At 34.8% G+C, this 16,572-nt stretch overlaps 1 protein-coding gene across 6 annotated transcripts in view; it reads right to left on the bottom strand.

Moving 5' to 3' along the window:
* The window catches only part of HEPH (hephaestin), a 209,663-nt gene that overhangs the window by 132,947 nt on the left and 60,144 nt on the right, over positions 1–16,572 (bottom strand). For 3 of the 6 annotated variants that reach the window (XM_049767166.1, XM_049767170.1, XM_049767168.1), the window contains exons 8-9: positions 13,108–13,239; positions 12,196–12,407 (exon numbers count right to left, since the gene is read on the bottom strand). In XM_049767166.1, coding sequence (XP_049623123.1) covers positions 12,196–12,407; positions 13,108–13,239 — 344 coding nt within the window. The remainder of the gene's footprint in view (positions 1–12,195; positions 12,408–13,107; positions 13,240–16,572) is intronic. The other 3 variants (XM_049767171.1, XM_049767172.1, XM_049767167.1) reach the window with 2 other exon arrangements.

The raw sequence follows: 16,572 nt of genomic DNA, 5'->3' as shown, positions 1-16,572 counted from the left end.
GCAGGATTTGATCACATATATTCTTGAGCTCTGGAAGTTTCTCTTTAATGATGTCCTTGACTGTTGATTCTTCCTGGAAATTTTCTTCCTGGGTCTCTGGGACTCCAATGATTCTTAAGTTGTTTCTGTTGATCTTATCATAGATTTCTATCTTCATCTGTTCCCATTCTTTGACTAATTTTTCCATTGTCTGTTCATTTGCTTTAAGTTTTTTTCCAATTTCTCCTGCTGTATGGAATTGTTATGAATCTCATCTTCCACAGCACCAAGTCTATTCTCAGCTTCTGATACCCTGTCCCAGAGCTTATCCATTTTGTCATTCACTTCGTTTACTGACTTTTTCAGGCCTCTTAGTTGACATGTTATTTCAGTTTGGAGTTTTGTGATTTCTGTCTTCATATTTTCTTGGTTCTTATTAGTGTTCTGTTCAACTTGATGCATGGTTTCTTTGATTTCATTGAGCATCTTCCATATTGCTTGTCTAAAGTTCTTATCTGAGAGGTTGATTCGTTGGTTGGTCATTATCTTGTCATCAGAATTGTCATCTTCATTCTCTGATTCATTCTTCATTCATGTCTGATGCTGGCCTGTGTTGTTTCCCCATTGTCACACTTGTATTGTGTGTTTTTCTACATGTTGTGGTGGTATTCATTGGTTATATGATGCAGGCAGCACACTTCTCTGGCTTCGCCCTTTCTGGATGGGTCGACTTTCCTCTAAGGGAGGGGAGTCCTCTGTGGATGAAGCCTCACACAGGATCAACTCTTAGGCCTGATCATGCAGCAGAGAAGACAGTCTAGAGAGAAATGCTTGCTTCTGTGATCCAGCACAGTTCTTAGTGTGGTTTTTTCTTCTTGTTGCGATGGTGTTCTTTTCTTAGAGTGCACAGCCTCTTAGCAAAGCGGTGCTAAGTTCTCTGCTGGAGCCTCTTTTTGGCCCACTCCCAAGAGGTTCATGCAACAGGATAGTAGACAGACACACACAAGCATCACTCACAATTTTTCACAGTCGGGCCCCACTGGGCAGGCGTAGTTTTCACTCGCTTGCTGGGCAGCTTCAGAATGCAGTATTTTTGGGGTTCCCTTCCCAGGACTCTGAGGAGAGCTTCAAGAATTCAGGAAAAACAGAGGAGCACAGGACAGGGCTCCCTTGAGATCCTCAGTTTCCTCAGAAGAAGTACAGCCGGGTGGAGACTCTGCAGGTAGAGCAATCAGCTCTCTGCCTGGGAACCCCCACATCCAGCCATTTCTTACTCACTCCTAATACAATTGTTGACAAAATTAAAAAAAAGACATCAGTATCAACACAATAATAGTGAGAGACATTAACACCACCCTGTAACCTCTTCGTAAGTCAACCGGGCTTAAACAGAACAATAATATACTAGCTCTGAAAGGAGAAATGGAAGAAAGTAAACTTGTAGATATGTAAGACACTCCATCCCCAGAAAAAATGTATACAAATTCTTCTTCTCCAATGTACATGGGTCATTCTCCAGGATAGACCAAATGCTAGTCCATAAAACATATCTCCATAAAATTAAGAGGATAAAAATTGAACAGACTAACATCTCAGATCACAATGCACTGGAATTAGAAGTGAACTACAAAGGGAGAGAGAAGAAAGACTTTAACACCTGAAAATTAAAGAGCTTACTACTGAATAACCAGTGGATCAGAGATAAAATCAAAGAGGAAATTAAAATATTCCTGGAAATAAATGAAAATGAAGACAGAAATTGTCAGAATTTATGAGACACAGCAAAAACGGTACTGAGAGAAAAATTGATCTTTCCAAGCACACATCAGGAAGGAAGAAGGGCCTACATAAATAACAATGACACAGCTTATAAAATTAGAAAATGATTAACAAAATGATCCAAAAATAGGCAGAAAGAAAAAACAAAGCTTATAGCAGAAATCAATGAAGTGGAAATCCAAAATATCTGAAAGATCAACTAGGGCAAATGTTGGTTCTTTGAAATAAAAAACAAGATTTATAAGCACTAGCAAAGCTCACAAAGAAAGAGAAAGAGAGAAATTTAAGAAACCTAATTGGAAATGAAAAGGGAGAGATCACTACATATACTATAAAGATTAAAAGATAATCAGAGACTAGTTTGATAGACTTAATGCCACAAAACAAGAGAACCTGGAAGAAATGGATAAATTCTTGGACTCATAATCTTCCACAGTTGAACCAGTATGATTTAGAACACTTAAATAGACCTATCACTACTGAAGAAATTAAAATAGTAATCAAAAGTATTCCCCAAAATAAAATCCCAGTTGGATTTATTAATGAATTTTTTCAAACTTTTCAAGAGCAATTAGTACCAATCCTTTTCAGGCTCTTTCAGGAAACTGAAAAAAAAAAACCAGAAACATAATTAGGTTTTATGAAGCTAACATCACCCTGACGCCAAAATCAGGCAGTGATACTGCCAAAAAAAAGAAAAAAGAAAAAAGAAAAAAAGAAAGAAAAGGAAAGAAAGAAAAGAAAAGAAAAGAAAAAAGGAAAACTAAAGACCAATATTCCTGATGAACACAGTTACAAAGATCCTCAAAAAATCCTGGAAAGTAGGATCCAATACCTCATCAGAAGGTCATACATCTTGACCAGGAATGTTAGAATGCTATATTAAGCTGAATAGCTTCTGTACCTCAAAAACACTGATAAAAATACAAAGGCCAAGCACCAATTGGGTGAAAATATTAACCCAATACCCATCAGATTAGGTATAGAAGATACTGACAGAACTTAACAAGAAAAATTATCTAACCCCATTAAAAATGGGGAGAAGAAATAAGCAAACATTTTCTCAAAGAAGAAGTAGAAATGGCCAAAAAGGCACATGAAAAAAAAAATGGTCCATATCACTAATATCAGGGAGATGTGAATCCAAACAACAATGAGATACATTTCATGCCACAGAGACTGGCACAAATCAAAAAGAACAAGATTAATCAGTGCTGGCAGGGTTGTGGAGAGAAATAAACTTTCACTCACTGCTGTTGGGAATGTAATCTAATCCAGTTCTGGAAAACAATAGAGACATTCCTTAAAAATAAAACTGGCATATGATTCAGCTTTACCACTCCTAAGGATATATCCTAGGAACACCAAACTCAATACAAATATGTCTTCTCTACACCTATATTCATTGCAGCACTATTTACAATAGCCAGACGCCCTATAGTAGAGGAGTGGCTAAAGAAACTGTGGTACATGTACCCATTGGAATACTATGCAGCCATCAGTAAAATGAGGTCATGAAAATGTTCTATACATGCATGACTTGGAAATATGCTGAGTGAAATAATTCAGATGAAGAGAGATAGACTCAGATTAGTCTCACTCATCTATGAGATTTAAAAAATATAAGACATTGTATTAATACTCAGAGACACTAGAGATGAAAGCTGGGATTACTAGATCAGGATGTGATACTTAGCACAAAGAGTGGTGAGAACAGATAGAGAAATATTTACATTAACAACTATCATAACAATGATATGAGTGAGAGAAGTAGAATGTCTGTCTTGAATACAGGCAGGGTGTAGGGGAGGAGGGGGACTGGGAGTATTGGTGGTTGCAATGTTTCACTGGGGAAGGGGAGTGTTCTTTTTATGAATGAAATCCAACTACAAACATGTTTGTGAACAAGGTGCTTATATAAAAATATTATTACAAATTATATAGATGAAAAATAGCTTTGCTCTCACTTAACTAGAAACAAATGTATATGGTCAACTATGTCAACTATGTAATGCATTTTCTTTAAATAAAATAAAAATAAAATAAGTTCTCAGAAAATATCTATAAAAATAATATTTATAGGGACTGGAGTGGTGGCACAAGCAGTAAGGTGTCTGCCTTGCCGGCGCTAGCCTAGGATGGATCTCGGTTTAATTCCCCAGCATACCATATGGTCTCCCAAACCAGGAGCGATTTCTGAGTGCATAGCCAGGAGTAACAACTGAGTGTCAACAGGTGTGCCACCACCCAAAAACACCCAAAAATACAGAGAAAAAAAGACAGTAAAATAAAAAGTTCATTCTCAATAGCACCACAGAAATTCAAATTCCATTAAATTAACTAAAGAGGTAACGGACATATACAAAGAAATCTATAAATATTTCTTTAAGAAACAAAATAGCATACAATGGAATGGATACATATAACCTGTTATGGATTAGGAAAATTAACATAATTTAAATGGAAATAATACCCAAAGCTTTATACAGATTTAATGCAATCTCTCTAAGGTTATCCATGACATTATTAAAAGTAGATCAAACACTCCTGACATTTTTTGGAAGAATAAACACCCACAAACAACTAAAGCAATTCTTAGTAAGAGAACATGAGAGATATCACTTTCCAATACATAATAGTCATTAAAACTTCAGAGTATTGTAATCAATACAGACCCACATATCAAAGATACAGTCTTCTATAATCAGAGAATGACCTCAGGTATACAATAAATATATATTTTATAAAAAGACAAGAAAAAATGGAGCAAAGAAAGCCTCTCAATAGGTGATTTGAGGGGCCGGGCGGTGGCGCTGGAGGTAAGGTGCCTGCCTTGCCTGCGCTAGCCTAGGACGGACCGCAGTTCGATCCCCCGGCGTCCCATATGGTCTCCCAAGAAGCCAGGAGCAACTTCTGAGCGCATAGCCAGGAGTAACCCCTGAGCGTCACAGGGTGTGGCCCAAAAACCAAAAAAAAAAAAAAATAGGTGATTTGATACAACTGGTCAGCCACATGCAAAAAAGCAAACTAACACTTCTGTTTAAAACCACGCACAAAGGTCAAATCAAAATAGATTTTGATATCACACCTGAAATTGTTAGTTATGTTGATAAAAACATAGGCAAATTTCTCCATGACATTGAAACTAAAGGCATCTTCAAGGAGGAAACAACAATGTCCAAACAAGTGGAAGAAAAGATAAAACAAATAGAACTACATTACACTTAGAAGCTTCCGCACTTCAAAGGAAAGTGAAACTATGTTGAAAAGGTCACACACTGAATTGAAGAGACTATTTACCCAAAACTCATCAGATAAGGGGTTAATATCTAAGATATACAAGGAATTGGCAGAACTTAACAAGAAAAAAAATCTAATGCTATCAAATAATGGGGAAAAGAAATGAACTGACATTTTCTAAAAGAAGAAATACAAATGGCAATAAAGCATATGATAAAATGCTCTAAATCACTGATCACTAGGAAGTTGCAAATCAAAATAACAGTGAGATATCATCTCACACCACAGAAACTGGCACACCTCACAGAGAACAATGACAATCAGTGCAGGCATAAATATTACTGGGCATGCTCTTTAGTCTAACCTTTCTGAAAAATCATTTGGATATTAACAAAAAGCTCTAAATTGAGTTTCCATATGATTCAGCAAAAAACTCCTAGGGATATACCCTAGTTACATAAAAACACAATACAAAAATGCCCTCTGCACTCCTATGTTCATTGTAGTACTATTTTCAATATACAGAATCTGGAAACAACCCAGATGAGTGACAATAAATGACTGGCTAAAGAAACTTAGGTACGGGGCCGGTGAAGTGGCCCTAGAGGTAAGGTGTCTGCCTTGCAAGCACTAGCCAAGGAAAGACCGCAGTTTGATCCCCCCGCGTCCCATATGGTCCCCCCAAGCCAGGGGCGATTTCTGAGCGCTTAGCCAGGAGTAACCCCTGAGCATCAAACAGGTGTGGCTCCTCCCCCCAAAAAAAACCAAAAAAAATAAAAACAAAGAAACTTAGATACATCTACACAATGGAGTAGCTGCTACGGTAAATGAAGTCATTAAATTTGCCTTTACCTTGATGAACATGTAGACTATCATGCTGAGCTAGAGGGAGAGATATATACATAAAAAGTCTCAATCATATGTGGAATTAAAAAAATAAAAGTTAGAGACTGGAGAGATAGCATGGAGGTAGGGTGTTTGCCTTGTATACAGAAGGGTGGTTGTTCAAATTCCGGCATCCCATGTGGTCCCCTGAGCCTGCCAGAAGCGATTTCTGAGTGTTGAGCCAGGAGTATGCCCGAGCGCTGCTGGGTATGACCCAAAATCCAAATAAATAAATAAATAAATACAAATTAGTAAAGTAATTATACCAAGGACAATAGAAATGCAGGCTGAAAGCACTAGCCCATAATATGAAGCTTATGAGAAAGAGTGGTGTGTTCAGTTAAAGAAAAAATTCCAATAGCTACTACCATGACAAAGATAGTGTGAGAGAGAAATAGAATGCTTGTCTCAAGTACAGACTAGAGGCAGGGGAGGAGGGCAATAGCAAAATAATGGTATAATAGCACAAATAATAAAATGTTAAACAGAACCTACTATAGCAAAATGTAGTATGGAATATGAAAAATGAACTGGAATGTCCCAATTGGAATGTCCCAACAACATAACAGCTGCTCAGTACAGAATCAATGAGCTCAGATGATCAGTATAAAAATTCCAGAATACTGTAGAAGATGGAAGAATTTTAAAATAATGAACTGCTAAGAAGACAACATTCAGATGAATACAAGAGAACAACATAAGAACTATAGACATCCCAGAGTTCAGTAATAAAATCATTATGAAGATACAAGAAAGGTATTGTTAAAATGCCCAGAACTGGAGACAACATTGTCTACATTCTGGACTCCTGAATCATATAAACTAAAGGAGATGTAAATAAAAAATAAAGACAAGGTTCTTTGTATTTATGTTCACCAGGGATATTGGTCTGTAGTTTTCTTTTTTTTTTTTTTTCATTTTTTGCAGCATCTCTGTCTCATTTTGGTATCAATGTAATGTTAGCTTCATAAAAACTATTTGGAAGTGTTACTGTTTCTTCAATTTTATGAAAGAAACTTAAAAGGATTGGTAATCCATGTGGGCCTGGGCTTTTGTTTTGGGGAAGACTTTTGATTACCATTTTAATTTCCTTAGTAGTTATGGGTATGTTTAGATAAAATAGATCATCCCAATTCAAACATGGAAGATATGAGTCCAAGAATTTATCCCTTTCTTCCAGGTTCTCATTTCATAGAGTTTCTCAAAGTAATCTGATTACCCTTTGAATATCAACAAAATCCTGGCAAATGGATCCAATGCCTCATCAATAAGGTCATACACAATGACCAAGTAGGTTTCACTTCAAGAATGCAAGGATTGTTTAACATAGTAAATCAATCAACAAAATATACCATATCAACAAAAATTAAAATAAAAACCACATGGTCATATCAATAAGATGCAGATAAGGCATTAAATAAGGTCCAACACCCATTCTAGATAAAAAAAATTTTTCATCAAAATAGAAATAAAAAGAACTATTCTCAACATAGTCACGGCCATCTATCACAAGCCAAAGGCTAATGTTATTCACAATGGAGATAAACTAAATCCTTTTCCTCTAAAATCTGGTACAAGAAAAGTCTTCCCTCTCTCACCACTCCTATTCAACATATTAATGGAATTTCTTACCATAGCGATTAGGCAAAAAAAAAAAAAGATATCAAGAGCATCCAGAAAGGAAAGGAAGGCGTCAAGCCCTCACTCTTTGCAGAAGACATGATACTTTATTTAGAAAACTCTAAAGACTCTAACAAAAAGCTTCTAAAAAACAGTAGCAAAGTGGCATGCTACAAAATTAACACACAAAATATAAATGACCTACTTATATACCAATAAAAAAGAAATGAACGTTAAAAAATCAATCCCATTCACATTAGTGTTACACAAACTCAAATACCTTGGAGTCAAATTAACTAGAGGTAAATGAACTATACAGAGAAAACTACAAAACCCAGCTTCAAGAAATAAAATAGGACTCAAAGAAATGGAGACATATACTCTGCTCTGGGATTGGGAGGATTGATATAATTAAAATAGCAATACTCCACAAAACATTGTATAAATTCAATGCAATTACTCTAAGGATAACCATGACATTCTTCAAATATATGGTTCAAACACTCCTGATATTCATTTGAAGCAATAAATACCCACAAATAGCTAGAGCAACCCTTGGGAAAAGGAATATTGAAGTCATCACTTTCCCCAACTTTAAATGTTATTACAAAACTATAGTCATTAAAACAGCATGGTATTGGAATAAAGACAGACCTTCAGATCAGTGGAATAGACTTGAGTATTCAGAGAAAGTTTCCCAGGCATACAATCAATTAATCTTTGATAAAGGGGCAAAAAATGCAAATGGAGCAAAGAAAGCCTCTTCAACAAGTAGTGTTGGGATAACTGCTCAGCCACAATCAAAAAAGTGAACTCAGACCGCCATCTAACACCATCACAAAAGCAAATCCAAATAAATTAAATGCCTTCATATTAGACCAGAAATCATAAATTATATAGAAGAACATATAGGTAAAACACTCCATGACATTGAGACTAATGTCAACTTCAAGGAAGAAACAGCACTGTCCAAAGAAGTGGAAGTACACATAAAAAAATGGGACTATACAAAGCTGAGAATCTTCTGCACCTCAAAGGAAATTATGCCTAAGATACCCACAGTTTGAGAGAATCTATTGACCCAATTCCCATAAGATAAGGAGCTAATATCAAAAATATACAAGTTACTGACAGAACTTGACAACAACAAAAAATCTAACCCCTTCCAAAAATGGGGAGAAGAAATAAACATTTTCTAAAAGAAGAAATACAAATGGCCAAAAGGCACATTAAAAAATATCCACATCATTAATCATCAGGGATATCCAAATCAAAACAACAATGAAGTACCATCTCACACCACAGAGACTAGCACACATCACAATGAACACGAACCATCAGTGCTGGCGGTGAGGTGGGGAAAAAGGAACTCTCATTCACTGTTTGTGCAAATGCCCTTTCGTCCAGCCTTAATGGAAAACAATATAAAAATTCTTAAAAAAAAAAAAAAAAAACTGGATGGGCTCGGAGAGATAGCACAGCGGCGTTTGCCTTGCAAGCAGCCAATCCAGGACCAAAGGTGGTTGGTTCGAATCCCGGTGTCCCATATGGTCCCCCGTGCCTGCCAGGAGCTATTTCTGAGCTGACAGCCAGGAGTAATTCCTGAGCACCGCCGGGTGTGGCCCAAAAACCAAAAAAAAAAAAAAAAAAAAAAAAAAAAACTGGAAATTGAGCTCTCATCTGATCCACAATACCACTTCTAGGAATTTACCATAGTACTCAAAAATACAATACAAAATGTCTTCATAATTATATTCATTACAACACTATTTACTATAGCAAGACGTGGAAACAACCAAGATGCCCTTCATCAGATAAATGGCTAAAATGTCTGTGGTACATATACATTATAAAATATTATTCAGTCATCAGGATAAATAAAGTCATAAAATTTTCCTATACATGGATGTACATAAAATCTATTTTGCTGAGTGATATGTCAGAGGGACAGTGATATATACAGAATAGTCTATTTTATGGATTCTAAGAAACATAAATACATTATTGTAATAATGCCCAAAGACAATTTAGATGAGGACTGGAAGGACCGACTCACAATATGAAGCTCACCACAAAGAGTGATGAGCGCATTTAGAGAAATAACTACACTGGCATCTACCATGATAATGTCGATGAGTGAGTGAAGTAAAATGCCTCTCTCAAAAACAGGTTGGTGGAGGAGGGAGATGGGGTACACTGGTGATGGAAATGTTGCACTAGTGAAGGGGGGGTGTCCTTTTATAACTGAAATACAACTACAATCATGTTTGCTATCAAGGTGCTTAAATAAAGATATTAAAATATGAAACAATAATTTAAGACACATTCAAATAACAATAGAGAAAACCAAAGCTATAGATATAAATAATATAGATTCTTAAAGCAACAGGATAAGAGAATAAATTATTCACGAAGGAACATCCTAAATATTTATAGCATGTTTACCAAAGGCAACATTCTATGTCCAAAGGTCATGGTAGGATATAGTGAAAGTTTTCAAATAAATGTATGTCTCACCAAGAATACTTTATCTAGCAAGATTCTCAATGAGTCTTGAAGAAAATTTACACAGTTTCATGGATAAGTTTTATCTCAGGAAATTTATGGTTTCAAAATAAACTTAGAATAAGAACTAAAAGAGTTACTTTAAGACAAAGCAATCTCATAAAAACACCAAATTTCTACAAAAAATACCATATAATTCTGTGACAGAAATCAAATATCAATAGACTAAATATACAAACTATGAGAAATAGTGTCAAAATTATTATAAAATTGAACCCAAATTTCTTGAAATAATATTACCTTCAAAAAGATGATTTGTAATGCATGAGAGTCATATCACCATTTAGTAAATTGGAATGTAATCAAAATTCTTCCCATGGGGCCAGCAAGGTGGCGCTAGAGGTAAGGTGTCTGTCTTGCAAGCGCTAGCCAAGGAAGGATGGCAGTTCGATCCCCCGGCATCCCATATGGTCCCCCCAAGCCAGGGGCAATTTCTGAGCACTTAGCCAGGAGTAACCCCTGAGCATCAAAAGGATGTGGCCCCCCCCCAAAAAAAAACTGAATAAAAAATTCTTCCCAACAAGAAAACTCCAGGACCAAATAAAATTACAAGAGGAGTCTTTCTAGTCATGAAGTGTACCTTCTGAAATAAATTTTCCGGGTCTTCTAGAACATTGAATGAACAGATATACTCCCAACCCTGTTTTTGAGGATAGCATCACCATAACACCAAAAGCAGAGAAAACACAACAGAAAAGAATTACAGGCAAATATATTTGATCATCACAGTTGCAATGATCTTTATCAAAATACTAACAAATATAACCCAAGAAATCTTCAAAAATTATCACACTCATTAGTGGGATAAAAAAATAAAATAAGATGTTAATAATGCCCTCAGAGATTAATTACAAGGACTTGAAAGACTACTTCAAGGCAAAAAGTTTGCCACAAAGAGCAGTGGAGTGCATTTAGAACAGAGAAGGGACCTGTATGCCAATTATAATTGTAATGACCATTCTTAACAAGAACTGGATCCTGAAATGAAGATGATTTGCATTATATCCTTTCACTAAAATAAGAAGCAAAATATTGTCACTGTATTATTTAAAAAGACTATCATGTATTTTATTTTTGTTTTGTTTTGTTTTTGGGCCACACCTGGCAGTGCTCAGGGGTTACTCCTGGCTGTCTGCTCAGAAATAGCTCCTGGCAGGCACAGGGAACCATATGAGACACCGGGATTCGAACCAACCACCTTTGGTCCTGGATTGGCTGCTTGCAAGGCAAATGCCACTGTGCTATCTCTCCGGGCCCATGTATTTTATTTTTACCACAAAATTTGATGTTCTTTCTCCCATTCTAATAACTTTGTTATATTCCTAAGAATTTTATAAGAATTTTAAAATTTAATCATTTTAGAAACCCATAATATTTTTTCAATTGTTAATTCTTAATGGAAGAATTAATAAAAAGTGATAATATTTTCCCCAATATTATAGATTAAAATGATGGATATTTTATGTCAAAAGTATATAAAGTACATAAAGCCTGATATATATATATATATATATATATATATATATCAGGTAAGTTCTCTACTGTTACATGTACGCCAAAACCAGAGCCAGAAGTAGCCATGATTACCTTGTAAGGTGACCCTTGCCAAAAATAATGATGAATTATGTTTTAAAGAAGACAGGCATATATCAGAACATACTGAATAAGTAACACTTAATAAATAACATACTTAATAAATAGCATACTTAATAAATAATAAATATTTAACTGAAGTTAAATATGGGCATATTGGGATCTGATAAATAGTAGAAGGTTAAAGGTACTTGGCTTGCATGTGGCAAAACCAGGTTTAATTCCTAACACTGCCTATAATACTTAGGCCATCCCAAGAAGTCATCCCTGAGCAAAGACCTGGGAATAAGCTCTGAGCACATCTGGTTATACCTAAAAAATTGAGAAATCATAGCGATGTATGAAATTGAAAGTAATAGAGATGAAGGAAAATTAAATAACAAGTAATGAGTTCACTAAATATACACTTTTGGTACAATATCTTTTTACCATTCATTCACATATAGAAAGCAAACTCATGATTAATTCCTCTTATGTAATCCAGATTTCTCCTTCCTCTAATAGAATTTACAGTTAAAAATCTGTTAATAATACCTGTTTGCCATCTGCACCCAAGGCACCTGCCTTGCACACAAGAAGAGGCCCTACCAGGCCAGAATTTGTATCTCGAATGGGATCCACAGCAGAAAAATACATCCAGGTGAGACAGGAAGGATCCTGAGCAGTGGGTCCAGCCTGAGGGGGAACTATCCAGTGGTATTTTACTTTCTCAAATGGCTTGGCCACCAATCCATGGTGAGATAAGCCTGCAAGGAAATATGGGACACTTTATCTTTGCTCCAAATTCTGTAGTATCAGAAACTACAAAGCATTTTTGGAACACAATCAGGAATAATAGCAACACTAAATATTGAAAACAATAATGTATAGAAAGAAAGATGCTAAATTTGGGATTCCAGTTCTACCATAACATTTTATATGTCTGGAGACTTTCTGAAGTCTCTTCAATTCCTAATAAAGAACAAGGTATAGATGTAGAATATTATATCATTTATAAAGTACTTAATAATTAATGTGACATGAACATAATATACTGTTAAGTGAAAATAGTATTATGCAAACTGTACATATTTGATATTTTCTCATTTTTACATAATTGCATTTTATAAACATTGATGTATGATATATGATGCCTAGATTATAATTTGCCATATATTTTAAATTTCATAATAGACAGATTTTATCTATAATTATGATTAATATAAATATAGTTATCTCTGCTTAAACACAGCTCTGGTTCATTAAATATACATTCATTTAATACACATTCATTTTGTATGAATATTAATATTCATCCATTTCATAGCCATACAATATAAATCATTTTGCATATTTTCTCATTATCTCCTCTATTTGTTATCTCCCACCTATTTGTGTACTGTTGCTATCTGAAGATGCCACGCTCCAGCCCCATGACCACATTATTTTAGATGTTTCTGTGCTCACCATCATTGTATATAGTTCCCTTGTTGTCTTTTTCATAAAAGACACCATGAGGCTGTATGCTGAATGTTTGTGAGGCACGGTTATAAAAAGTCACATGAATGGTGTCACCCACCTCAGCCCGGATGACTGGCCCTGAATAATAGGGAAGAGAGACAGTGTAAATAAAAGAGGATTTATCAAGGGAAAGTTTTAAAACAGAAAAGATAGTAATAACAAATAGAATTTTAAAAATATACTCCCCAATAATAAGCAAATATATCCTAAGTTAATTACAATTTATATTGTATATTTTAGTTTGGGGCCATACCTATTGGTGCACAGGTTTTACCTAGGCTCTGAGCTTAGGCTTATCTAGACTTACCTTTCTAGACTCTGTGCCTAAGAAATAATATTTGGTGCCAGGAATTTGAACCAGGGTAAATTTTATGCAAGGCAAGCTATTTTAAACAATACTATCTCTTAGGCTCCAGGAATGATTAGTATTTTAAAATATTAGAGTTGTTCAAAATTACTTAAAGATTTAATGTGATCCACATTAAAGACCTAATGATGATCATGATTTTGGTTTGGGGACATAGATGACAGTATTCAGTGCTTATATTTAGCACTGTACTCAGGGGTGACACCTGGTGGGACTCTGGGGAACATGTGTTGTGCAGGGATGGAAACTAGATCAGCCATGTAAAATGCAAAGTTAACCATACCTAAAATACTATATCTCCAGTTTGAATTCTTATTTAACATAAACAAAAAACTCATAAAATATAAATAATATTTCAAGTAATCAAACAAATTTTAAGGGAAAAAATAAAGACATAAATGTTAGCTTTCAAATTCTCCACAAATATATAGTAATCAATAGTGTTGAACAGTCATTAATGTATATATAAAGACCAATGAAATAGAATAAAATTCATAAATAAACACAATTTAGGAAATATTTTAGTTCTGCAGGCCTGTTTTTTGAGCCTTTTATCATTGTATATTTACTATTCCCTTACTCAGTTTACATTTTTAATATATTTTATATAAACATTAAGGTAATAACCTTGCAATACATTTTTAGACAGAAAAAGTTGTTCCTAATTTAGTTACAGTCATAAAATATTTAAGAACCTTCACCAATGTGCATTTTCATCCACTAATGTCAACAGTTTCCCCTCTCACCCACCCACCCTATCCAGCATTATCTATCTTTCTCTCTGCCCTCTCTTTTTTTGTATCATTGTGGTTTATACTACTGCAAATGAAGGGGTTCCAAGAATGTTCTTTGCATATTATACCTTCTCTGCACTTTCTGTTCTTTATGGTAATCTACCTATCATGAAAAATGTCCTACTGATTTTTATCTCTATTATCTCTATATGTCATTCACACATTATCTTTATTTTTATATCCCAGAGATGAGTGAGATTATTTAATGTGCATCCATTTCCCTCCAAGTTATTTCACTCAGTATAATACTCTCCAAGCCAATCCACGGAGAAATTTATGACGTTATTTTTTCTAGCAGCTGCAGTATACGTATTCCATTGTGTAGATATACCAGTTTCTTTATCCACTCATATGCTTATAAGCACCAGGTTTGCTTAAAGATTCTGGCTATTGTAAATAATGTTGCAAAAAACATGGGTTGCAGAGGTCAATTTTGTTTTGCGTTATTATGTTTTTATGTTATATCTCTAGTAGTACTGCTGGATCATTTGGAAGCTCAAGTTTTATTTTTTAAAGGAATATAGATCTTATTTTCCAGAGAGGCTGAACTAAACAGCATTACCAACAGGAGAGAATGAGAGTCCATTTTTCTCCATATTCAAGCCAGCACTGGTTAATCTTTTACTTTGTGATGTGTGCCATACTGTGGGGTGAAATGGTACCTGATTGTTGTTTTTATTTGTATCTCACTGATAATTACTTATTGGAGCACTTTTTTTAAATGTGCCTTTTGGACATCTGTGTTTCTTCTTTGGGAAAATGTCTGTTCATTTCTTCTCCTCATTATTTGATGACATTGGATTTTTTATCATGTTCAGTTCTGTCTGTACCATATATATATATATATATATATATATATATATATATATATCTTAGAAATTAACCCTTTATAAGAGAGAAATTGGATGAATTGTTTCTCCCATTACATAGATAGCCTTTGTTTTCTAGACACCTTTATCTATGAAGTGCATAAGCTTCTGAGTTTACTGTAGTCCCATTTTATTTTATCACTGCTTCCACTTGTTTGTACAATGGTGTTTCCTCCTTGAAAATGCCTTTAGTTTCAATGTCATGGTGTGTGTTGCCTACGCCTTCCTCTATGAAACTTATGATTTCAGGTCTGCTATCAAGATCTTTAATTCATTTTGATTGGACCATGTGTATGGTGTTAAAGAGAGGTATGGGTTGACCTTTTTCACAAAATTTACCAGTTTTACCAATACCACATGCTGAGGAGGCTTTCCTTGCTTCATCTTTTATTTGTTGGCACTTTATCAAAGATTAATTAGTTAGTAGACTTGAAAATATGTCTGGGTATGTCTTTATTCTAATACCATGCTTTTTAAATTACTATTACTTTATAGTACAATTTAAAATTGGGAAAGTGATGTTTCCCATATTCTTTCTCCCTGAACTACTTTAGCTATCCATGGTCATTTATTATTCCACATGAATTTCAGGAGTGTTTGATTCACTTATTTGATTCACTTATCTATGGGTACCCATAGAGGGATTGCATTTTTATCTGTAGAATACTTTAAGAAATATTGCAATTTTAATGAAGTTAATCCTCCCAATCTATGAGTGTGGTATATGTTTCCATTTTCTTGTGTCCTCTTGTATTTCTGAAATAGTGTTTTATAGTTTTTTTGTATAAGTCTTTCAGATATTTAGTTAAATTGACTCCAATTTGTTTGATTTTCTGAGGCACAATTAAGAATGTTTTAATAATATTTTATTTAAATACCTTGATTACAAACAAGATTGTGGTTAGGTTTCTGTCATGTAAAGAATACCCCCATCACCAGTGCAACATTCCCACCACCAATCTCCCAAATATCCCTCCTCTACACCCACCCCTGCCCATACTGTAGACAGGCTTTCTAGTTCCCTCATACATTCTCATTGTTAGGATAGTTCTTTCTCTAACTAAACTCATCACTCTTTCTGGTGAGCTTTATGAGGTGAAGCTCCTCCTCTCTTTTGTCTCTGAAAATTATTGCAAGAATGTCTTTCATTTTTCTTAAAACCCATAGATGAGTGAGACCATTCTGTGTCTTTCTCTCTCCGTCTGACTTATTTCACTCAGCATAGTTGATTCCATGTACATCCATGTATAGGAAAATTTCATGACTTCATCTCTTCTGATGGCTGCATAATATTCCATTGTGTATATGTACCACATTTTGTTTTTATAATGTCTTTTTCTTATCTTTTATTATTTATATATAAAAATGCCATGGAATTTTG

This window comes from Suncus etruscus, chromosome X (genome assembly GCF_024139225.1).
Source record: "Suncus etruscus isolate mSunEtr1 chromosome X, mSunEtr1.pri.cur, whole genome shotgun sequence".
NCBI lineage: Eukaryota > Metazoa > Chordata > Mammalia > Eulipotyphla > Soricidae > Suncus > Suncus etruscus.
Note: the sequence above shows the minus strand (reverse complement) of the source record. Positions and strands in the feature narration are given on the sequence as shown.